The sequence below is a fragment of the Watersipora subatra genome, chromosome 1 (genome assembly GCF_963576615.1).
Source record: "Watersipora subatra chromosome 1, tzWatSuba1.1, whole genome shotgun sequence".
Classification (NCBI taxonomy): Eukaryota; Metazoa; Bryozoa; class Gymnolaemata; order Cheilostomatida; family Watersiporidae; genus Watersipora; species Watersipora subatra.
The window spans coordinates 34,571,950-34,598,369 of record NC_088708.1 but is presented as its reverse complement, the minus strand read 5'-3'; the positions used below and the strand labels follow the sequence as shown (position 1 = coordinate 34,598,369).

Below are 26,420 nucleotides of genomic sequence, written 5' to 3'. Positions count from 1 at the left end.
ATATATACACAGCATGAGAGAATATGATAAGAGATATATACACAGCATGAGAGAATATGATAAGATATATATACATAACATGAGAGAATATGATAAGATATATATACACAGCATGAGAGAATATGATAAGAGATATATACACAGCATGAGAGAATATGATAAGAGATATATACACAGCATGAGAGAATATGATATGAGATATATACATAGCATGAGAGAATATGATAAGAGATATATACATAGCATGAGAGAATATGATAAGAGATATATACACAGCATGAGAGAATATGATAAGAGATATATACACAGCATGAGAGAATATGATATGAGATATATACATAGCATGAGAGAATATGATAAGAGATATATACATAGCATGAGAGAATATGATAAGAGATATATACACAGCATGAGAGAATATGATAAGAGATATATACATAGCATGAGAGAATATGATAAGAGATATATACACAGCATGAGAGAATATGATATGAGATATATACATAGCATGAGAGAATATGATAAGAGATATATACATAGCATGAGAGAATATGATAAGAGATATATACACAGCATGAGAGAATATGATAAGAGATATATACACAGCATGAGAGAATATGATATGAGATATATACATAGCATGAGAGAATATGATAAGAGATATATACATAGCATGAGAGAATATGATAAGAGATATATACACAGCATGAGAGAATATGATAAGAGATATATACACAGCATGAGAGAATATGATAAGAGATATATACACAGCATGAGAGAATATGATATGAGATATATACATAGCATGAGAGAATATGATAAGAGATATATACACAGCATGAGAGAATATGATAAGAGATATATACACAGCATGAGAGAATATGATATGAGATATATACATAACATGAGAGAATATGATAAGAGATATATACATAGCATGAGAGAATATGATAAGAGATATATACACAGCATGAGAGAATATGATAAGAGATATATACACAGCATGAGAGAATATGATATGAGATATATACATAGCATGAGAGAATATGATAAGAGATATATACATAGCATGAGAGAATATGATAAGAGATATATACATACCATGAGAGAATATGATAATATGTAGAACCACCTTTTCTAACACCTATAGTTGGACAGCTGCAAGTCAGAGAAGACATTTTGTTTCATAGGTACTTTTACTTTAGCCGATATCATTTTACCACTTCTCTGTTTTCTCTTTACCCTTTCTCTGTTTAGAAAGTCTACCCTTTTACCTTTGTTTAGCTCAAGCTGCCCTTCCCAATTCAGAATATTGGACTGTGATAATCACTTACATTCTAACCCCATCCTTACTCTACGTCCGCATCAAGGACACCTCGTCTGTAAGTTTTTCGCTTTATTATGCCTCTTTTTTAAAGCACATAAATTACATAATTTTTTTATTGTATATTTCAATACATCAGAGTCTTGGCTTTCGAATGAGTTATTGTTTGCCATGGTAAGACAGACATTGGTTGGTGTTTATAGGATTTCCTCACAGCTCTATCGCTAAAAAGTTTACTGGCATAGTCTCGAAAATTGTGACGTCACAATTCTCATATTCGTTGTTGTGTGCTCTTACCGCTTATTTATCAACTACGATAATGGCGCTAGTGGCAGGCGAAGGTAGGACGACTCCAGAGAACGAATGAAGATGACAAAGGAATCAGTGTCAGTAGTTCTCCATGTACATATTATTTCTATGATAAGTACCTCAGACTCCAAGAACCATACTATATTTTCTTGATGATATTATGCACTATTCTTTATTTTTAATGTGATTTTGAGGGTGACGTCTGAGACTAATTAATTTCAAGCATTGCGTGATCTAGCGAAAGTGCGATTGACATTTAGTCCAAGGGCCACGCAACCGCATGTCATAATTTAATTGATGTGATTTCATTACCTTTATCAATGACAGTACATTTATTGAAGCATAATTAATTAGCCCAGAACATGTGTTTGTATTGGTCGGGTGGGCGTTAGCATATCCCCGGGCATTGTTGATTATCTAGAATCTTAGTTTATTATTAGCGCTCTCCGGGTTTAACAGCACCGATTGTCACAGAAAAACGCAGCCTCAATGGCAGCGAAAGGGATCGACGACCTAAGGCTAAATGAGAATTATGACATCACATTGTGGGAACCGCAGCTGAGTGTTTTTATATTGCAGGGCGGGCGTACTTTTGACACCCCGTTTTTCATAGTTCTATTATTCGTTGTGTATTGAATACAGGCTCATTCGAAAGCCAAGACTCTGATGTATTGAACTATATAATAAAAAAATTATGTAGTTTATGTGCTTTAAGACTGTCAATATATCGCTCATCTAACGTCGCAGCCAGTTTGCTCTCACGCTCTTTCCGTTCTATTTACTGCCAAGGATGACTTTGCAAAGTTTCAAGAAGAAGGGCCTGAAGTCTACAGTAGCCAAAAGCCAGTGTCACTCTTGGTCATAGGTCACTTATACATAGCCAGGGTTGTATTTGATGAGGATGACGAACCAGGCTATTATAGAGTGCGAGCGACTGAACTATTTGACTCTAAAGTAAGTGACGCAATCAAAGAATGTCTTACATTATTCGTGTAAATTATTGTGCAACCACCAATCGCAGAAATTTTTATTAATCTTAGGTGTAAGTTACGGTAGGAACCTTTATTTATAATAGAAGTTGTTTATCAGCCCAATCCACTCTTCTGCGGAATAATTAGGATATCAGTAAAACTGCTGTTTTATTTGACTTCTAATAGAATCAAACCTAAATGCTATTAAAATAGGTCAATCTTAACTTGTTACTATTTTCATACATTCATGTTGCTTCCAATATCCAAGTAATGATGAAATGTTGGTTGAATTAACATCAAGCTGTTTAGTCTATTAACACCAAACTGATGGAGTCTATTAACATCAAACTGTTGAGTCTATTAAAATCAAACTGATGGAGACTATTAACATCAAGCTGCTTAGTCTATTAACACCAAACTGATGGAGTCTATTAACATCAAACTGTTGGAGTCTATTAACATCAACCTGATGGAGTCTATTAACATCAAACTGTTGGAGTCTATTAACACCAAACTGATAGAGACTATTAACATCAAACTGTTGGAGTCTATTAACATCAAACTGTTGAGTCTATTAATATCAAACTGTTGGAGTCTATTAACATCAAACTCTAGGAGACTATTAACATCAAACTGTTGAGTCTATTAACATCAAACTGTTGGAGTCTATTAACATCAAAATGTAGGAGTCTATTAACATCAAACTGTTGAGTCTATTAACATCAAACTGATGGATTCTATTAACATCAAACTGATGGAGTCTATTAACATCAAACTGACGGATTCTATTAAAGATGTGGTTGCGTCAAATTTGAGTTGATCTTAAAAGAAAGCATTTTTTTTCTTTATCAGTTGATATGTTGTTTTTTGTGTTAGGCGATCTCATTGCCAAGATATTTGAAGATTAAAATCAAAAAAATCTGATTGCTGTAAAAACGCTCAGGCCAAAAAAACATGCCCAGACTTGCCCAAATTGATGTCATGCGTGATTTATCTGTCAATATATCTCATATTCACATCGGCTATTTGCGATAAAAGTCTAGTCCTACGCCGCTCTATTGGCATATATTTTATTTTGTATTTGCTGATGTTGGTTAGAATAAAATTTTAAACCCTGCTACAGATACATTATTATGAATGTTTCAAAGGCTTCAAATAATGAAAATTGAAAATTTGTCTTACTCCCTTTCTCCAAATGCTGTGTAAACATTTTGAGTATCGGCTACCAATTCTACCGGTCTACGGTAATTCTGTCAAGCAAACTATGTAGAATAAGGTCTTTGTATCAGCACAGTTCCGCCGCTACCAACACTAACGATATACAGCCTCCCAAAAGCCCCGCCCACATTATGTCCGTCGCCTATCCTTGGGGCGGGGCTGTATATCATTGCTCACACCGAAAACTAGTTTCTTACTACCGTAAGTAAAATAAGGAAGCTGTGTCTTTGAAAAGAATGTACATAGGGATAGAGTTTTAAGGATGAGAAGTCTGCTGCAAACTGGATTTGAACTCACATTCTCTAGTTCTGCGGACATCCATATACCGTATCCAATTCACTACAATATTCTGCAAATCATGTTTTGCATTATCTTCAACAATACAATTTTATTATATAATTTTTACAAGCAAAAGATTTTCATCTCGGCATAAAGCTTTTATTAAAAATATTCATCAAGTTGTGGCCACTCACATAGTTTTAGCTGATACAATAAGACCAATTCATCTACTGCAACAAACTCAAACAAAACATCATGGTTTATGCAGCACACATTCAAGTCTCTCTTTCTCCTTTATGGCAGATTCCACACTGACAAAGCTGCTTCGGCTGGTGGGACGACATAAACATCCTGTAATCAGTAAAATAAATGCAATAAATATATGTCATTCATAGATATGTCATTTTAAAGCGTATCTACTGAAAGCTTTCAAATTGGGAGTTTGATAGATTGCGAGTGTAATTTTAAAAACGAATAAACGTTTAACAAAGGCACAAGTACGCCAAGCCAACGATTCGAAGCTTTGGTTCCGGAAGTTAAAGATTTGCATTGATCAATCGATTTTCTTCACTTTCTACAAGTGAAAAGCGAACATCTAAAGTCCAATCATAAATCTAATTTACTAAATAAAACTGCCACAGAAAATTTGAAGCAAATGTAGCTAGGTGAACCGATAAAAAACATAAAACGATGATTAGTGATAGCAAAAAGTTATAATTTTATTAATTAGTACATGTATTTATGAGTACTAAAATATTACCTTTAGTATATTCATCAATCTAAGCCATTGTATTGCTAGATGCTAAAGATTAAAAAGAAGCCGTCAAGAACTCACTGTACATACGTATCTCGCACGCGCAGGAAATTAAATTTTAGCCTCAAACAGGGAAATATAATCTGAATGTAAACTCAACAGGAAACTCTATAGGAGACTCAAAGTAAAAGATAAATTTACCTCCATTCTCCGATCTTCCTCCGTAGAACTTTAACTACCTGATGCCAAAATAACTCGGAGTCACCTTCGCAGTAACTTTACAGCAATTTTTACAATTACAACGTATGTTGTTCGCCAATAGAACGTGTCGATCGAGTAATTCATTACAGTAACGATGTTAATTAATTTAGTAAATATCGATGTCCATGCGATTTAATAATAGAGTAAAATTCCTAAATTTGAGATCACAACCAACGCGTCTTACGAGTGATAAAATTTATTACGGCCTATATAAAAATTTCGCGCTGATGATTGGCTAATGAAGCGACCGTATATTTATCACTCGTGGTTTCTTTTGAGATGTATCACTAGTGACGTCACGAAAGAAGCACCCGCTGGAACGTGAGCTTTTTCAAAGAGGGCCTCATTCAAACGCATATATCTCTGGACAGGGTTGGTCTACAAAGACAAAAATGGCATCAAATTGTAGCTGATGTTTTAGCCTTTTTTGGGTCCTAATTTCATTAAATCGAATTTTTTGACGCAACCACATCTTTAACATCAAACTGTTGGAGTCTATTAACATCAAACTGTTGGAGTCTATTAACATCAAAGTGATGGAGACTATTAACATCAAACTGTTGGAGTCTATTAACATCAAACTGTTGGAGTCTATTAACATCAAACTGATGGAGTCTATTAACATCAAACTGTTGGAGTCTATTGACTCGGAATATATTTCATCATGCATGAGGAAACACAAAAGTAACCGGGTTTTATTGTGCTAAAGTAGGAGCAATCATTTAATTAGTGTACACATTTTATTGTGCTAAAGGAGGAGCAATCATTTAATTAATGTACATATTTTACTGTACGATAGTAGGAGCAATCATTTAATTAATTTACATATTTTATTGTGCTATAAGAGGAGCAATCGTTTAATTAATGTACACATTTTATTGTGCTATAGGAGCAATCATTCAATTAATGTTCATATTTTGATGTTAACTACATGCCAGCAGTTTTAAAGGCCATACTTTCTGTTACAGACTGTTGATTGTGAGTTTGTTGACTATGGCTTCCAGCACTGCGTGTGTCGAGAGCACCTGTATTCAATCATCAGGGAGCAACACATCCAGATACCCTACCAGGTCTTTTTTAGCTTTCACTCAAGCCAATTCTCAATCTACCAACTACTTAGAAAATAATTTGCCTCGTTGTAGGTTTGAAGGTATAGGAGATATTCTTGAATGACTTAGAATGAATTAGTAATGCTTGAATTGGGTCATTGTAAAGCTTTGTTGGCGTTGTGAGAACTCATCAAACATACAATATAATCGAATCCATTATGATTCAAGTGTCAAACACAAGCCCACAAGCAAAACTTTACCTACAATGTAACTATAGTTGGTCTGCGAGGACATGTCGATTGTGCATTAGAGCTGGTCCGCAGTGTGTACTGTGCTGCTAACAGCTACAAATCCCACAATGCTTTGCCAGTATGTTCATGGTTAAAACCATTGTTGTTATTTTAGTCTCTTTACGGCTAGATCTATTTGACATAATTATGTGCAAGGCGAGCTCTCCTAGGTTTTCCACGGCCCATGAAATGATGTCAAGGCATTATTAGACCAACCCTCTAACTGCAGCAAGCAGGCACCCCACAAGTGTGGCAATATTACATTTTTCACAATACTTTGTACTGCACCATTTGGTCTGCTTCATTTCAATATTCACTAGTACCCTGACAGTCTAGTGTGCTGTGACACACTAGTACCCTGATAGTCTAGTGTGCTGTGAGACACTAGTACCCTGGTAGTGTAGTGGGCTGTGAGACACTAGTACCCTGGCAATCTAGTGTGCTGTGACACACGAGTACCCTGGTAGTCTAGTGTGCTGTGAGACACTAGTACCCTGGTAGTCTAGTGTGCTGTGAGACACTAGTACCCTGGTAGTCTAGTGTGCTGTGAGACACTAGTACCCTGGTAGTCTAGTGTGCTGTGAGACACTAGTACTCTGGTAGTCTAGAGTGCTGTGAGACACGAGTACCCTGGTAGTCTAGTGTGCTGTGAGACACTAGTACCCTGGTAGTCTAATGGGCTGTGAGACACTAGTACCCTGGTAGTCTAGTGTGCTGTGAGACACTAGTACCCTGGTAGTCTAATGGGCTGTGAGACACTAGTACCCTGGTAGACTAGTGTGCTGTGAGACACTAGTACCCTGGTAGTCTAGTGTGCTGTGAGACACGAGTACCCTGGTAGTCTAGTGTGCTGAGACACACGAGTACCCTGGTAGTCTAGTGTGCTGTGAGACACTAGTACACTGGTAGTCGAGTGTGCCGTGAGACACTAGTACCCTGGTAGTCTAGAGTGATGTGAGAGAGCATCAGGTGTGCCGATGAAGCGCAGCGAATTTGCACAATTATTTAGAAGGTTGCTGATTAGAGTTGGTGTAGGGGTTTTGGACTACCAGGCTGAATGTCATGAGTTGCAGCTTCGTATCATGCTGTTCTTTATTCCGACCTCTAACCCTAGCTTTGGATATAGTTATAGTTATTGTTACAGTAAAGCTTTGCACAGCAGTTGTCACAACAACCGTCGAGTTAGTTTTTAGTTACACATGAAAATTGGCAAAATGCGAGATAACGCTTCGATTTGGTGCTTCAAATAAAGTGGGAGTCAGACTACATGTTCACAGAGGGTAGTGAAAAAACTGTGTGGGAAAATTGCTATTAGTGTTCACTTCCTTGAAGCAAATGTAGCCTACATCGGCTAAAAGAGAAAATATAGACCCACCGATGGTTCCTCAAATAATACTGGCTGGCTTCTTTCATTCAATGTTCATGTTATGGAGATTTTCCTAAAGAGCATTTGTCTTTTGTACTGGCAGAGCCATTGCAAAACATTGCTTCACGTATCTGATCATATTTGTTAGGTTTTTAGTAGGGTTCATTTGGTTCACTTGGCTATATGCCATAATTTTACATTTTTAATGAACATTTTTTCAGTCGATTTTTTGTAGTGAAATTATTTATTTGACCATCTATCCATTTGACTATGACACCCCTGCATTTTGGTATCTTATAGTACGGAGTTATCATCACTTCTGCACTAACAAGCCTTTTACGCAAATAATCGTAAAACTAATCATAATCTTGTTGCTTTTTGAAATAACAGATGTAAAACTGGTATTCCAGACGCGATTATGTGCTCTGTATGGAATGGACCAAGTGAAGGAAGACAATGACAGGTTATTGTCTAGGCTCGAGGAATTGACTGAAGATAAAACACTCATCGCTCAGGTTAGTCCACCAGTGAGGCTTTATCAGTATACTGAGGGGAGTTGTTAGTGTACTGAGGTGAGTTGTTAGTGTACTGAGATGAATTGTTAGTGTACTGAGGTGAGTTGTTAGTGTGCTGATATGAGTTGTTAGTGTACTGAGGTGAGTTGTCAGTGTACTGAGATGAATTGTTAGTGTACTAAGGTGAGTTGTTAGTGTACTAAGGTGAGTTGTCAGTGTACTGAGATGAGTTGTTAGTGTTCTGAGATGAGTTGTTACTGTACTAAGGTGAGTTGTTAGTGTACTAAGGTGAGTTGTCAGTGTACTGAGATGAATTGTTAGTGTACTGAGGGGAGTTGTTAGTGTACTGAGGTGAGTTGTTAGTGTACTGAGATGAATTGTTAGTGTACTGAGATGAGTTGTTAGTGTACTGAGATGAGTTGTTAGTGTACTGAGGTGAGTTGTCAGTGTACTGAGATGAATTGTTAGTGTACTGAGATGAGTTGTTAGTGTACTGAGATGAGTTGTTAGTGTACTGAGGTGAGTTGTCAGTGTACTGAGATGAATTGTTAGTGTACTAAGGGGAGTTGTTATTTGTACTGAGGTGAGTTGTCAGTGTACTGAGATGAGTTGTTAGTGTACTGAAGTGAGTTGTTAGTGTACTGAGATTAGTTGTTTGTGTACTGAGTTGAGTTGTTAGTGTACTAAGGTGAATTGTTAGCGTACTGAGGTGAGCTGTTAGTGTACTGAGGTGAGTTGTTAGTGTACTCGGGTGAGTTATTAGTGTACTGGGGTGAGTTGTTAGTGTACTGAGGTGAGTTGTCAGTGTACTGAGGTGAGTTGTTAGTGTACTGAAGTGAGTAATCATTGTACTGAGGTGAGTTATCTATGTACTTAGTTGTGAGTAGTTTTAGCATCTTAATACTTTTATTAATAGCATACTTCTTAATACTTTTATTAATAGCATACTTCTTAATACTTTTATTAATAGCATACTTTTTAATACTTTTATTAATAGCATACTTCTTAATACTTTTATTATTAGCATACTTTTTAATACTTTTATTAATAGCATACTTCTTAATACTTTTATTAATAGCATACATCTTAATACTTTTATTAATAGCATACTTCTTAATACTTTTATTAATAGCATACTTCTTAATACTTTTATTAATAGCACACTTCTTAATACTTTTATTAATAGCATACTTCTTAATACTTTTATTATTAGCATACATCTTAATACTTTTATTAATAGCATACATCTTAATACTTTTATTAATAGCATACTTCTTAATACTTTTATTATTAGCATACATCTTAATACTTTTATTAATAGCATACTTCTTAATACTTTTATTATTAGCATACTTCTTAATACTTTTATTAATAGCATACTTTTTAATACTTTTATTAATAACATACTTCTTAATACTTTTATTAATAGCATACTTCTTAATACTTTTATTATTAGCATACATCTTAATACTTTTATTAATAGCATACTTCTTAATACTTTTATTAATAGCATACTTCTTAATACTTTTATTATTAGCATACATCTTAATACTTTTATTAATAGCATACTTCTTAATACTTTTATTATTAGCATACTTCTTAATACTTTTATTAATAGCATACTTTTTAATACTTTTATTAATAACATACATCTTAATACTTTTATTAATAGCATACTTCTTAATACTTTTATTAATAGCATACTTCTTAATACTTTTATTAATAGCATACTTCTTAATACTTTTATTAATAGCATACTTCTTAATACTTTTATTATTAGCATACATCTTAATACTTTTATTAATAGCATACTTCTTAATACTTTTATTATTAGCATACTTCTTAATACTTTTATTAATAGCATACTTTTTAATACTTTTATTAATAACATACATCTTAATACTTTTATTAATAGCATACTTCTTAATACTTTTATTAATAGCATACTTCTTAATACTTTTATTAATAGCATACTTCTTAATACTTTTATTAATAGCATACTTTTTAATACTTTTATTAATAGCATACTTCTTAATACTTTTATTAATAGCATACTTCTTAATACTTTTATTAATAGCATACTTCTTAATACTTTTATTAATAGCATACTTCTTAATACTTTTATTAATAGCATACTTCTTAATACTTTTATTAATAGCATACTTCTTAATACTTTTATTATTAGCATACTTTTTAATACTTTTATTAATAGCATACATCTTAATACTTTTATTAATAGCATACTTCTTAATACTTTTATTAATAGCATACTTCTTAATACTTTTATTATTAGCATACATCTTAATACTTTTATTAATAGCATACATCTTAATACTTTTATTAATAGCATACTTCTTAATACTTTTATTAATAGCATACTTCTTAATACTTTTATTATTAGCATACATCTTAATACTTTTATTAATAGCATACTTCTTAATACTTTTATTAATAGCATACTTCTTAATACTTTTATTATTAGCATACATCTTAATACTTTTATTAATAGCATACTTTTTAATACTTTTATTAATAGCATACTTCTTAATACTTTTATTAATAGCATACTTCTTAATACTTTTATTAATAGCATACTTTTTAATACTTTTATTAATAACATACATCTTAATACTTTTATTAATAGCATACTTCTTAATACTTTTATTAATAGCATACTTCTTAATACTTTTATTAATAGCATACTTCTTAATACTTTTATTAATAGCATACTTTTTAATACTTTTATTAATAGCATACTTCTTAATACTTTTATTAATAGCATACTTCTTAATACTTTTATTAATAGCATACTTCTTAATACTTTTATTAATAGCATACTTCTTAATACTTTTATTAATAGCATACTTCTTAATACTTTTATTAATAGCATACTTTTTAATACTTTTATTAATAGCATACTTCTTAATACTTTTATTAATAGCATACTTCTTAATACTTTTATTAATAGCATACTTCTTAATACTTTTATTAATAGCATACATCTTAATACTTTTATTAATAGCATACTTCTTAATACTTTTATTATTAGCATACTTCTTAATACTTTTATTAATAGCATACTTCTTAATACTTTTATTAATAGCATACTTCTTAATACTTTTATTAATAGCATACTTTTTAATACTTTTATTAATAGCATACTTCTTAATACTTTTATTAATAGCATACTTCTTAATACTTTTATTAATAGCATACATCTTAATACTTTTATTAATAGCATACATCTTAATACTTTTATTAATAGCATACTTCTTAATACTTTTATTATTAGCATACTTCTTAATACTTTTATTAATAGCATACTTCTTAATACTTTTATTAATAGCATACTTCTTAATACTTTTATTAATAGCATACTTCTTAATACTTTTATTAATAGCATACTTCTTAATACTTTTATTAATAGCATACTTTTTAATACTTTTATTAATAACATACATCTTAATACTTTTATTAATAGCATACTTCTTAATACTTTTATTAATAGCATACTTCTTAATACTTTTATTAATAGAATACATCCTAATACTTTTATTAATAGCATACATCTTAATACTTTTATTAATAGCATACCAAACACAAGCGAAGCGATTGTTTGAAGCTTTATGATAAATGCATATGTGTACACAACTCACGAAAGTTATTCATCAACACCTTCGCAAACCCTTGTACCAAAATCTCATCAACAAATTTAACTATTTTTCAATAAGGTCATTTATGTATAATAACGATACAAAACACATATAAACCTATTTAAATACGTTACCAAGTCTTTATTATTTGTAGACAATATCCTAAACCTTATCTATCTGATCGGATTATACACAAATAAACAGATTAATTTGGCCTGAAATCGCAATAAAAAACTTAACAAGCTTTTTTTAATCATAATTAAGACCGGCCAATGATACGCCAATAAAGCCGTGCAACAGCTAGTAGAACTATCAAGCATTGCGCATTTCACCAGTCTATGGCATTGTTTAATTGCCAAAGGTTTCTAACATTTTTCCATTTTTAATATCTTACAAAAGTATTTAATTATAAGAATAATTATTCGATTTTATAAAATTATTAAAAGATTTAATTATAAGAATAATTTTTCGAATTTATCCGAAGGTTTCTGCAATAAACGTAGACCGTTTGAGGCGTAGACCGATTTACAAGTACGAAATTGTGGTAATCATATGTACAAGCTAGGGTCGAACTACAATGCCCCTTTATGACGAGAACATTTTTTTATTTGGTTCCAGTTTGCAGAAAACCTTCAGAAGTGTGAACGCTCATACTTGCTTTCTGTTAAAGATCGCTATCAAAACCATTCTACATTCAACACAACCAACTTTCAAACTGTGTATATTACACAGCAGCTTGCCATTTTACTTCTAATATTGCATTTCAGAGTTATAATAAACATATTTCCTTATTGCTGTTGTTAAATTACATGCATTACAGTAGGTTAGGCCTACAGCTTTAATTAATATTTATTTTATTGTTGTAAACATATTTTTGAGATAGTAGTAGAGTAGATGTGATTTTTTTACCTTTTGTTTTGCATAGTTGACTTTTTGAATTTAATTTCAAAACAACTTGACAACTACCATGGACATACAACTTCCCAGAACACCACGTCGTGGCCGATGCAGTGGCCGTCCACGTGTCTCTCAATTATTACAGCTCAATAGGAGGATAAATAGAAGGTCCTCACAGCAACCATCAACATCAAATGCTAATGTTCAGCAACAGGCTACTCAAATTAATAACAACAACTCATCTGATTCAGAGAATTCTTTAGTAGATGTTGTAGGCGATGTAAATGACATGGACTTGGCAGCCCCTTTGTTTCCAGATGATGGTCATGGTTTTATGGACATAATTAGCCATGAAAATATTGCACAAAACATTTTGCTTCTCCCAATGCTGCCCCCCCCCCCTCTCATCACATTCCTCATTTTCAATCTTTAGATTATCCTGATTTTCAAGAACTGCGTAACAACTTTCTAGGCAGACTTGACAACATATAACAGCTCACATGTACTGGATGTAATTAGAAACATTTACACTATACTCTGTCAATTCCTGCTGACAACAATTTTTTTTCAACAACCAGCACTACCAGTTCATTTTTCCATTATCACTTATTCCATTATCAGGTCGTGGGCTGTATGACAGGAGAATCTCTAGTACTTTTCCCACGACCAAACGAGCGGAGTGAGGTTTGAGAGTTTTTATGATAAATGCATGTGCACACAACTTACGAAAATTATTCATCAACAATGTCGCAAACCCTTGTTTTAAAATCTCATCAACAATTTTAACCATCGTTTTGTAGAGTCGTTAAAGTATAATAACAATACAAAACACATATAAGCCTATTTAAATATGTTACTAAGTTTTTGTAAATTGTCGACAGTCTCTTAAAACTTACCCATCTGATCGGATTATACACAAATAGACAGATTAATTTGGCCGAAAATCGCCACAAAACGCTTGAAAAGCTTGGTTTAATAAAAGTTAAGACCGGCCTACAATACGCCAATAAAGCCGTGCAACAGATAGTAGAACTATTTAGCAGTGCCAATTTCAAGAGAAAACCCTGTTCATTTCACCAGTTTATGGCATTGTTTACTTGTAATCGAATTTATCCGAAGGTTTCTGTAATAAACGTAGACCGTTTAGGTGTAGACCGATTTACAGGTACGAAATTGTGGTACACAGTTTATCAGCCGATGTTTTTTTGTCCAATCACCGAAGGTTTCATTAAATTATTTAAAACATTAGCCGAAATTCTTTACAACTTATGTACAAGCTAGGGCCGAACTACAATGCCCCTTTATGACGAGAACATTTTTTTACTTTGTTGCTGTTTGCAGAAAACTTCCAGACGCGTGAACGCTCATACTCTCTTTCTGTTAAAGATCGCTATCAATACCATTCAACACAACCAACTTTCAAACTGTGTATAGTACACAGTAGCTTGCCATTTTACTTCTAATTTTGCATTTTAGAGTCATACTAAACATATTTCCTTATTGTTGTTAAGGAATCTCATCAACAAATTTAACCATCGTTTTGTAGAGTCGTTAAAGTATATTAACGATACAAAACACATATAAGCCTATTTAAATATGTTACCAAGTCTTTGTAACTTTCAAACTGTGTATAGTACACAGTAGCTTGCCATTTTACTTTTAATTTTGCATTTCAGAGTTATAATAAACACATCTCCTTATGGTTGTTTCGAAATCTCATCAACAAATTTAACCATCGTCTTGTAGAGTCGTTAAAGTATAATAACGATACAAAACACATATAAGCCTATTTACATATGTTACCAAGTCTCTGTAACTTTCAAACTGTATAGTACACAGTAGCTTGTCATTTTACTTCTAATATTGCATTTCAGAGTTATAATAAACATATTTCCTTATTGTTGTTGTTAAATTACATACATTACAGTAGATTAGGCCTACAGCTTTAATTAATATTCCCACGACCAAACAAGAGTGAATCGATTCTATACTATACAAACTATACTCTGCCAATTCCTGCTGACAACTACTTTTTCAGCAACCAGCACTGCCATTTCTTTTTTCCGTTATCACTTATTCCATTATCAGGTCGTAGGCTGTATGACAGGGGAATTTCTAGTATTTGTAATAGTATTTATACTATAATTTCAAGTAAATCTGGACATCTTGTTTTTACACATGTGCGTAGAAAGGCAGTTAGTTTTGGTTTTAAACGGAAAAAGAATTGTATTTTGACAGCTGGTAACAGTCGAGCAAGGCATTCCTCATCTTGTCTTGTTTGACACATCTGGAGATGATGACATTGAGATCAATAGGGAACTTGGAAATATGCTTGAGGATGAAGGTCTGACGGCTTCTCTACCTACGGTAGGATTTTTGGCTAAATATCTAAACAAACTGTCACAGACAGGTTGAGGAATTAGCTGAACTCGCTGAATTCTATTTCCATGTATTGGTTTGCCTTGTTTTTTTGCATTCAGGCTGAACCTTTGGTTGGTAACAGCTGCTAAGTCTAGCATACAATTTGCAAGTTCACGTCTATATTTTTCAGTCAGGATTGTGTCGAGTTTTTGGCTAGGTGATTGTTTGTTCCAATTCCTTTTTAGTCTATGATACGTATGGCTTCTCTTGTGAATGTTTTAGGTTGGCCAGACAATGGATGTGGCGCTCTCCTATATAGAGAAGAATGGTACAATATTTGTGCAGCCCATAGGACCAGCTAATCTACTTTTACAGAATCTCATGAAATCAATTAATGACTACTATACTAAACAGGTATGATTTATTCTCATTGCGCCAGTTGCGTTTTGAATATTCATGGGCAGCAATGTTGGACATATAAAGTAGCTCAGAGACAACACATGTTTTCACATGCTTCATCATATGCTTTCGCAGCAGGGGGAGGCTTTATTTAGCCAGTTATTCGAAAATGCATTTCGTATCTACCCATGGGCTATCTGCATTTGTTTATATTATAATGAGTTTAGGTTTGCACTGAATTAGTAATTTAAAGTTTGGTCTTCATGCATAAGTACTATGCTCATTGTAGAATACAGCGCCTGAGGACTTTATCAATAAACCTTATGAAGGGCAAGTGCTATGCGCCAAGTATGAAGGTGCCTGGTACAGGGCTACAATTCGTAAACTTCTGCCTGACAAGATGGTTAGTTTTATAAATGTATGTTGGTTTCTCTTTTGGTTTATTTGGTTGGAGCTAAGTAGGTGGCTAACTTTTTTTATCCTATAGGTCAGTGTCTTCTTTGGAGACTACGGCAACTCATCCACAATACCTTATAAACAACTCAGGAGGCTACCTATTCATATTGAGCATGTCAGCACATTACCTCTGCAGGTAAACAATTTTTATTTGAAACTCTCAAACGTCTAGCTGCCTCTAATGTTGCTTTATGCCTTCGCAATTCTAGATACATTACTTAACATGCCACTGCTTCAGTTTCCTTTCTACAATTGTGTAGGTACTGTGTTTGTAGGTACTGTGTTTGTATAGGTACTGTGTTTGTAGATACTGTGTTTGTATAGGTACTGTGTTTGTATAGGTACTGTGTTTGTATGGGTACTGTGGTTGTATGGGTACTGTGGTTGTATAGGTACTGTGTTTGTATAGGTACTGTGTTTGTATAGGTACTGTGGTTGTATAGGTACTGTGTTTGTATAGCTACTGTGTTTGTATAGCTACTGTGTTTGTATAGGCACTATGTTTGTATATATACTGTGTTTGTATATATACTGTGTTTGTATCTTTGCAATTGTTTCATCATCTCTCAATCACTTTTGGATGTTTTCAAGTTAGTGTCGTTTTGATGTCACGCTGCAGGGGCTGGCATGCAAGTTAAGTGGTTTGGATGGCTGGAATGACTATGTTGGTGCAGAAGCAGCTAATCTGATGCAATCAAGTGACTCTTTTATACTCATGGTAGGATTTTCTATAACTCATTCATTTGTCTATTACTTATGGGTAATTTTATTGCTACGGTGGACTCTTTATACATGTTTTATGGTGGCTTTTCAATCTCATCTGAAAAACTCAGCCACAAACTTTACTCATGTTCATATATTACAGACAGTCAAAGCTTCTACAGATATGGAACTATCTCAAGTGCAGCTCAGCCAAGGAGAGATACATTTGAACAATCATCTACTCAAAATATATGAGGACAGGTAGTCCAATTGTAGCTTCTCCGTTTCTTCACACGCACGGTACATTATATGCATTTGTTTGCCAATCTCGTGTTTATAACTCTCACTGTTTTGCTGCTTGATATGTTACAGCCGAAATGCCATAGTGTCGACACCGGCTACTCCTATCCACCAACACCATGTTTCTTCTACGACATCCTCACCATCAAGTAGGTTTTTTTTCACATTACTGATGTTTTTCCAACACACACCAGGCTAAAATTTATTACATTCAACTCTAAAATGGGCTACATACATGCTTCTGTAGGTTGAAGTTTGCGACACAACTGAAATGTACAAGCCACAACTTGCAAGTTACCATGTGTGTCTTTAGTTACAACTCTCATGTTAACTATATGCCTGTATAGAATAATACATAATAGTTACAACTCTCATGTTAACTATATGCTTGTATAGAATAATACGTAATATTTACAACTCTCATGTTAACTATATGCCTGTATAGAATAATACGTAATAGTTACTACTCTCATGTTAACTATATGCCTGTATAGAATAATATGTAATAGTGACAACTCTCATGTTAACTATATGCCTGTATAGAATAATACGTAATATTTACAACTCTCATGTTAACTATATGCCTGTATAGAATAATACGTAATAGTTACTACTCTCATGTTAACTATATGCCTGTATTGAATAATATGTAATATTTACAACTCTCATGTTAACTATATGCCTGTATTGAATAATATGCAATATTTACAACTCTCATGTTACCTATATGCCTGTATAGAATAATACGTAATAGCTACTACTCTCATGTTAACTATATGCCTGTATAGAATAATACGTAATATTTACAACTCCCATGTTAACTATATGCCTGTATAAAATAATATGTAATAGTTACAACTCTCATGTTAACTATATGCCTGTATAGAATAATACGTAATAGTTACTACTCTCATGTTAACTATATGCCTGTATAGAATAATACGTAATAGCTACAACTCTCATGTTAACTATATGCCTGTATAGAATAATATGTAATAGTTACTACTCTCATGTTAACTATATGCCTGTATAAAATAATACGTAATAGCTACAACTCTCATGTTAACTATATGCCTGTATAGAATAATATGTAATAGTTACAACTCTCATGTTAACTATATGCCTGTATAGAATAATATGTAATAGTTACAACTCTCATGTTAACTATATGCCTGTATAGAATAATATGTACTAGCTGCATTTCTCTACTTGTGTTTGTGTCCTTAAACTAGATTCTGCCACTCTTTCGTAGTTAGAACATTTCTTATTCATATTTAACCAGGAGCTTGGAGAATTTTTCAGTTTCATGTCACAAGATGGTCTCACACAGTTTCGTTCACCTGATCTTTTGGCTTTTTTATTTATAAAGTTTACAGATTCAGCAGGAATGGGATTTAAGTTGTTTTTTTTGCAGTTGATACTGAAGAAGCTATTTCTCCTCCCACTCCCCTTGATAGCCCTGCAGAAGAGTGCGAAAAATTCTCTATGCCTACTTTGTTTAATCTCAATGCTGGCGATAGTTTTGCATGTCGACTCGAAAAGCTCACTCTTGACCAGGTCTTGTATCTTAAAGTTTTCTGAGGTTCTTAGATGAAGCTCTACAATTAGTGCATATTATAACTATGTACTTACTCATACCTAAAGTGATTGCATGCAAACTTGTAGTTTCTCCCTCTTGTAAATGCTAATATTAGTCAATAGTTGTCAAGACTAATGGGTCTAATGTATAGAAGTAGGTTTTTGTTTGTAAGGTTCTTGTTTTGCTGTGGTTTGAAATGCTCTCAAACTGAAATGCATAAAGAATTCACTTGATTTGATGACTATAAAAACTATTTTTCTGTTTTTCTAGGAACGGGCTGAGGATTATGTTCCTAGTTTTGTGTCACCTCCAGATGAGGGTGAGTTTTGGGATGTGTTTGTAACTACCACAAATGAACCTGACCTCTTCATAGTTGTCCCCCTGTCAGAGATTACTCTTCTCAATGAACTCCATGAGCGTCTTCACAAAGACCTTGAGGTGACAGCTTTTACTCAAATTTCCTGCTTTTCTCTCTTCAACTAGCCTCATTCTAGCCTGTCTTGACAAATTGTTGTTTTTGCGAAGTTGTCTCCCGTTGAGCGGAGTGAGCAAAACAACAGCTTTTCACAATACGCGCCGCACCTGATGCATCAGCTGCGTTGAAAGGGAGTTGTTCTCTTCCGTCTATGCTGCTTGGCTGCGATGTTATGTCGGTCGCTCCATTGGTAATCATAACGGGTTTCGCGCAAAATGTATGTAGAAAAAAATTAAAACTTAAGAATAGAATAAATTGAAAATAAAATCCATAAAAACAAATAAAACTGACTGATACAAAAAAAACAAATAAAACTGACTGAGCTCACAAATAACAACATTTTTTGCTGCTGTTGTGGCCTAAGTTCTTAAGTTCTACTAAAGTTTACAACAGAGACTGGTCTCTGGTTAATCGTTTTTATCTTATTTTTTTCTACACAAATTTTTGCGCGAAATCCGTTATGATTACCAATGGAGCGACCGACATAACATCGCAGCCAAGCCGCATAGATGGAAGTGAACAACTCCCTTTCAGTGCAGCTGATGCATCAGGTGCAGTGCGTCTTGTGACAAGCTGTTGTTTTGCTTGCCTCGCTCAACGGGGGACAACTCCGCAAAAACAACAGTTTGTCACGATAGCCTAGTCTCATTCCTGCTTGCTTGTCTGCTTGCTAGTAGTGCAGATATGATAGTTGTTTACGTTGATTATATTGTATATGTTAATGTGGTTATTATTGTGTAGGCTGATAGAGTTACCATTGTGTAGGCTAATAGAGTCACCATTGTGTGATCTGATAGAGTTACCATTGTCTAAGTTGATGGAAATGCCATTGTGTAAGCTGATAGATTTATTAGTGTAAATTGCTAGAGTTACCATTGTGTAGGCTGATAGAGTTACCATTGTGTATGCTGAAAATGCCTCCTAGCTTTCACCGTCTCCATTAATCACAGAATAGTCCAGCAGTTGACTTTGAACCAAATGCAGGAGAACTGTGTGCAGGGAAGAGCGCAGATGATGGCTTCTGGTATAGAGTGCTTATAGTTGACGGCAAAATTGGAAACCGGGTATGTTCACCATCTGTCATAATCGCATACCTTTAGTTAATGCATCTTCTATAACTTTTCATTTGCTTGTTGTCCTTAGCATTTTTTGTTGTTTTTCTCACAGTACAAAGTTATATTTGCTGACTATGGACACTACGACTTCATGACACTCGATAGACTCAGGCCCCTTCATAAAAATTACACTAAGCTGAACCTTCAAGCAGTCAGGGCTGGCCTATTTGGTAAGATTTTTTGAGAATAGTTGTAAACATGTGTATCAAAATAAAAAGTGCTTGTCATTCATGGGAGATGTCTGTACATATTGCTGATCAGAGTCTCTACGTATTGCTGATCAAAGTCTGTACGTATTGCTAATCTAAGTCTGTACGTACTGCTGATCAAAGTCTGTATGTATTGCTGATCAAAGTCTGTATGTATTGCTGATCAAAGTCTGTACGTATTGCTGATCAAAGTCTGTACGTATTGCTTATCAAAGTCTGTACGTATTGCTGATCAAAGTATGTATGGATTGCTGATCAAAGTTTTCATGGACATGGTCCTGCAAAGGAAGTCTGTGGTTTACAGCACTCTGCTCTGTACTTGATACTCGATACTTACTTTGATTACTTTCAAATTCAACTAAATTTGAGTTCATCCGATTTGAATTTTTGCCTAATATCGCAATCATTATTTCCGAAGGAGTATCATGTGACGGTCTTATTTATGATCTACGCGAGTATTATGTATTATTTTTAATCTGATTTGGCAGCAAACAAACGTTGGTTAGTAAGTATGAAATGTTGGTTATATAATAAATCAATCACAGGAGTTATATTATTCCATATGCTTAATTAATTATGCTTTGATTTAATTATATTTAAAAATTAAATCAATTAAATAAAAAATTTTCACATTAACAATACAAACATAGCAAACGAATAGCAATAGAACAACAAAAATGAATCGCACACTGCTAGTAAAGAAAAGTTCATCTAGTAAAAAGTAATCTCAGTTTTATTTTACTCGCGAGTATTATGATTACTCGCGACAGTTATTATGAACAACTCAGACCTACCACTGCAAAATGGTGCTATCTGAAAGCAAATACTCTTTCCGAAGCCAGTAGGAAGAACTATAAATTGTTCAAAACCTGTGATAATATGTTGTAAAGCTTGAGACTGTTCTGGTCTCAGTGTGACTATGCCTAGCTTTGATAAATAATTTTTGAATCGCTCCATTTTTTTTTATCAGTATATGAAATGAAACTGCAAACGTGAAAACGCAAGATAATACTCGTAGTAACCTATGGTTCTTATCGTTTTGTTATCAAATGGGGTATTACGTAACCAGCCAGCCTATCAAAAACGTAAGGCTTTTCTACTAGATCAAGTCACGTGACCGTGTCGATAGGCTTTTAAACGCGCCACTTCTAATACATAGTGAGATCTGAATCTATCGACACGCTTCCATTAGTATCAGTCTGAGCGTCATATGTAACATACACGTATGTCACTCGTTTTGCAGAAGTTATCTTACCTTTTTTCGCTATGTGTCCCAAGCTCTCTTTCTCCCCCCACCCTCCAAGAGAGCCATGCCCAGGCTAAGGTTGTACAGTGTTGGCTTTAGTCAGTACTCTATACGCATGAAACTTTATTAACAGCTATCAGCAAGAGAATTATCTATACTATAAATTCTACTCAATCTATACTCAATGTCTACTCAATCTATAGTCAATCTATAGTCAATCTATAGTCAATCTATAGTCAATCTTGACATACTTCAGTGAAACCTCAGTTCTCGAACGCTTCGGTTCTCGACCAAAGACTTTGAGATTCGTTCGTCTTGGATCTCGAACATAAATTCAGCTCCCTACCAAACTGGAGCATTCACATTGGAATTAAACGTTAGGAACAGCGCCGGAAACAGCATGGAAACATTCATTAACAAAGGGAAAAACAAGTTACCTACGCTTCATAAACTCTTTACAAAAAGGAAGGAACCATCTCGGACAACATCCCTCTGCGAAGAGATTTGCTAGGGAGACAACTCCTTTAGTCGAGTTACCTAAATTGTTTTGGTGGAGGATTCTCCTTCAAAGACGTGAAGTAAACGTGCCATTGCTGTTTATATTTTCTTTTTCTCATGATTTTTGATGTAACTGATCTGTTTCATTTTTGCTGTTTCATTATCAATTTCTGGTATTGTATCTTAACCTACAATGTTTTTGATGTTTTAAGAGCAAAACATACGAAATGTTTACTTTTTGTTTTCTTTTATCATCAGATTATATGTCATAGAAAATATTTTATTAAATTTAAACACGATCTATATCTACCCGGTTTTATTTATAGTATGTAGTGCACAGTGCAGTTTATAGTATGTAGTGCACAGTGCAGTTTATAGTATGTGGTGCACAGTGCAGTTTATAGTATGTAGTGCACAGTGCAGTTTATAGTATGTAGTGCACAGTGCAGTTTATAGCATGTAGTGCACAGTGCAGTTTATAGCATGTAGTGCACAGTGCAGTTTATAGTATGTAGTGCACAGTGCAGTTTATAGTATGTAGTGCACAGTGCAGTTTATAGCATGTAGTGCACAGTGCAGTTTATATTATGTAGTGCACAGTGCAGTTTATAGTATGTAGTGCACAGTGCAGTTTATAGTATGTAGTGCACAGTGCAGTTTATAGTATGTAGTGCACAGTGCAGTGTATAGCATGTAGTGCACAGTGCAGTTTATAGTATGTAGTGCACAGTGCAGTTTATAGTATGTGGTGCACAGTGCAGTTTATAGTATGTAGTGCACAGTGCAGTTTATAGTATGTAGTGCACAGTGCAGTTTATAGTATGTAGTGCACAGGGCAGTTTATAGCATGTAGTGCACAGTGCAGTTTATAGTATGTAGTGCACAGTGCAGTTTATAGTATGTAGTGCACAGTGCAGTTTATAGTATGTAGTGCACAGTGCAGTTTATAGTATGTAGTGCACAGTGCAGTTTATAGTATGTAGTGCACAGTGCAGTTTATAGTATAAAATAAATATTAAAAAGATACTTTACCGAAGTTGATTTCTTAACTTGAAACAGATTAAAATTTACTTTCATTAATTCTAATGAGAATATTCGTTTCAGATCTCGAACAACTCAGTTTTCGAACAACCTTCTGGAACGGATTATGTTCGAAAACCGAGATTCCATTGCATATGAGTATTATTTTTGAAGGCCACACAGTTGCTGTGGCTGATTTACATTTGAATATACATGTATTTAATATTATCTAAAGCGTTTGTAGATAAATACACAACCTGGTGCCTTGTAATCGACTTTATTCTCATTTATTCAGATAATGATAATTCCAACCAAAGTTTGTATGTGAATAGAGTACATTTCATTCAAAGCTATCTCAATAATTATTTGTAATCAGCTGGTCTCAATCTGAATACAAGGCTGTTTCATTCATTATAATGTAAAATTCTCTAATGTGTGGATAATAACCATGGAGGACAAGAGTGGTGAATAGTTGAGTCACTAATAGTAGTAGTACTAGTAGTAGTAGTACTAATAGTAGTAGTACTAATAGTAGTAGTACTTATTGACTTCAGCATTTCTCGTATTATTAACCTCCTTTCCTTCGTAGATGTGCTACCAGCAGTCGGCAACTGTTGGACAGCTTCCGCCAAAACTGACTTTGCGAGTCTGTGCAATGATAAGAGGCTTGTCTCTAAGATCCATCATGTTGACAGATCCAAAACTTTACTCCATGATGGACCATCTGTTCTTTTTGAATTATTTGACACCTCTGGAAATTTAGACATCAATATTGATGAAGAGCTTGTGAAAAGAGGTCATGCAAAGTTCAAGGACAGCTGCTGATGCCTTGGTCAGCAAACTACACGTATATGCTCAAAAATAAAGATAAAACAATTGCCTTACATTTAACTAATTTTCTGCATTTTGAGTTGCTATTCAGCTTTTCGTTGAACATTAATCCCATTTTATATAGGCTTGATAGGAACTCATGACCAGTACTTTCTCTTGACCAGTACTTTCTCTTGACCAGTACTTTCTCTTGACCAGTACTTTCTCATGACCAGTACTTTCTCTTGACCAGTACTTTCTCATGACCAGTACTTTCTCATGACCAGTACTTTCTCTTGACCAGTACTTTCTCATGGCCATTCCTGTTCCATGTTCTAATCTTGACCAGTACTTTCTCATGACCATTCCTGTTCGCTCTAATCTTTTGAAATAAAATTTTACATATCGGCTCTTCTTTCTATTAAAGACTAATTGAATGTTGAGTCATTTGTAATGAGTGACCCCTCAGTACAATAGCAGAAGTGAAGTATTGCTCATGGTCGCTTGGTATTCATGGCCAGTTGGTATTTATGGTTGGTTAGGGTTCACGGTCAGTTGATATCTATGGTCGATTGCTAATCATGGTCAGTTGGTATTTATGGTTGGTTAGGGTTCACGGTCGGTTGATATTCATGGTCGATTGCTATTCATGGCCAGTTGGTATTTATGGTTGGTTAGGGTTCACGGTCGGTTGATATCTATGGTCGATTGCTATTCATGGCCAGTTGGTATTTATGGTTGGTTGGGGTTCACGGTCGGTTGATATCTATGGTCGATTGCTATTCATGGCCAGTTGGTATTTATGGTTGGTTAGTGTTCACGGTCGGTTGATATCTATGGTCGATTGCTATTCATGGCCAGTTGGTATTTATGGTTGGTTAGGGTTCATGGTCGGTTGATATCTATGGTCGATTGCTATTCATGGCCAGTTGGTATTTATGGTTGGTTAGGGTTCACGGTCGGTTGATATCTATGGTCGATTGCTATTCATGGTCAGTTGGTATTTATGGTTGGTTAGGGTTCACGGTCGGTTGATATCTATGGTCGATTGCTATTCATGGCCAGTTGGTATTTATGGTTGGTTAGGGTTCACGGTCGGTTGATATCTATGGTCGATTGCTATTCATGGCCAGTTGGTATTTATGGTTGGTTGGGGTTCACGGTCGGTTGATATCTATGGTCGATTGCTATTCATGGCCAGTTGGTATTTATGGTTGGTTAGGGTTCACGGTCGGTTGATATCTATGGTCGATTGCTATTCATGGCCAGTTGGTATTTATGGTTGGTTAGGGTTCACGGTCGGTTGATATCTATGGTCGATTGCTAATCATAGTCAGTTGGCATTTATGGTTGGTTGGGGTTCACGGTCGGTTGATATCTATGGTTGATTGCTATTCATGGCCAGTTGGTATTTATGGTTGGTTGGGGTTCACGGTCGGTTGATATCTATGGTCGATTGCTATTCATGGCCAGTTGGTATTTATGGTTGGTTAGGGTTCATGGTCGGTTGATATCTATGGTCGATTGCTAATCATGGTCAGTTGGTATTTATGGTTGGTTGGTGTTCACGGTCGGTTGATATCTATGGTCGATTGCTATTCATGGCCAGTTGGTATTTATGGTTGGTTAGGGTTCACGGTCGGTTGATATCTATGGTCGATTGCTAATCATGGTCAGTTGGTATTTATGGTTGGTTAGGGTTCACGGTCGGTTGATATCTATGGTCGATTGCTATTCATGGTCAGTTGGTATTTATGGTTGGTTGGTGTTCACGGTCGGTTGATATCTATGGTCGATTGCTAATCATGGTCAGTTGGTATTTATGGTTGGTTGGGGTTCACGGTCGGTTGATATCTATGGTCGATTGCTATTCATGGTCAGTTGGTATTTATGGTTGGTTGGTGTTCACGGTCGGTTGATATCTATGGTCAATTGCTAATCATGGTCAGTTGGTATTTATAGTCGATTCATATCCCATATCAGTTGATATTCATGGCCGATTGGTATTCATGGTCGGTTGGTATCCAGGCTCGGTTGGTATTTACGGTTGGTTGTTATCATAATCTACTATATAAATGGCAAAAAATCTGTATATGTTTGTGTGTGTAAGTCCACCTTATAGAGCGGGCTTTTCTTTTTTTGATTCGGTCATAGGGTAAAATTTATAAACAATCTTTTTCGGAATGGATGCCTTTTAGACCACCTATTGTTAAACCGAAACAGTCATGTTTTGCCGAAATGTCTATGGCGAAATAGATTGTTTATAAATTTCACTGCGGTCGTACGAAGCCAACGGAAGGTCACGTGAACGTTTGTCTTTTCTGGCTACCGAGACAATTGTTTTGGCTTCGAGAATTACATGCA

General features: G+C 34.6%; 1 protein-coding gene across 1 annotated transcript in view; it reads left to right on the top strand.

Annotated features, from left to right (window-relative positions):
- Positions 1–24,466, top strand: part of LOC137400751 (tudor domain-containing protein 7B-like) — a 67,462-nt gene extending 42,996 nt beyond the window's left edge. The window contains exons 12-27 of the mRNA XM_068087090.1: positions 1,285–1,382; positions 2,423–2,587; positions 6,085–6,186; positions 8,232–8,336; positions 15,125–15,253; positions 15,530–15,661; positions 15,936–16,049; positions 16,134–16,238; positions 16,722–16,820; positions 16,968–17,065; positions 17,177–17,253; positions 18,519–18,661; positions 18,954–19,121; positions 20,109–20,222; positions 20,326–20,443; positions 23,836–24,466. Of these exons, the coding sequence (XP_067943191.1) occupies positions 1,285–1,382; positions 2,423–2,587; positions 6,085–6,186; positions 8,232–8,336; positions 15,125–15,253; positions 15,530–15,661; positions 15,936–16,049; positions 16,134–16,238; positions 16,722–16,820; positions 16,968–17,065; positions 17,177–17,253; positions 18,519–18,661; positions 18,954–19,121; positions 20,109–20,222; positions 20,326–20,443; positions 23,836–24,071 (2,003 nt within the window). The 3' untranslated portion in view covers positions 24,072–24,466. The remainder of the gene's footprint in view (positions 1–1,284; positions 1,383–2,422; positions 2,588–6,084; positions 6,187–8,231; positions 8,337–15,124; positions 15,254–15,529; positions 15,662–15,935; positions 16,050–16,133; positions 16,239–16,721; positions 16,821–16,967; positions 17,066–17,176; positions 17,254–18,518; positions 18,662–18,953; positions 19,122–20,108; positions 20,223–20,325; positions 20,444–23,835) is intronic.
- The last annotated feature ends 1,954 nt before the right edge of the window (positions 24,467–26,420 follow it).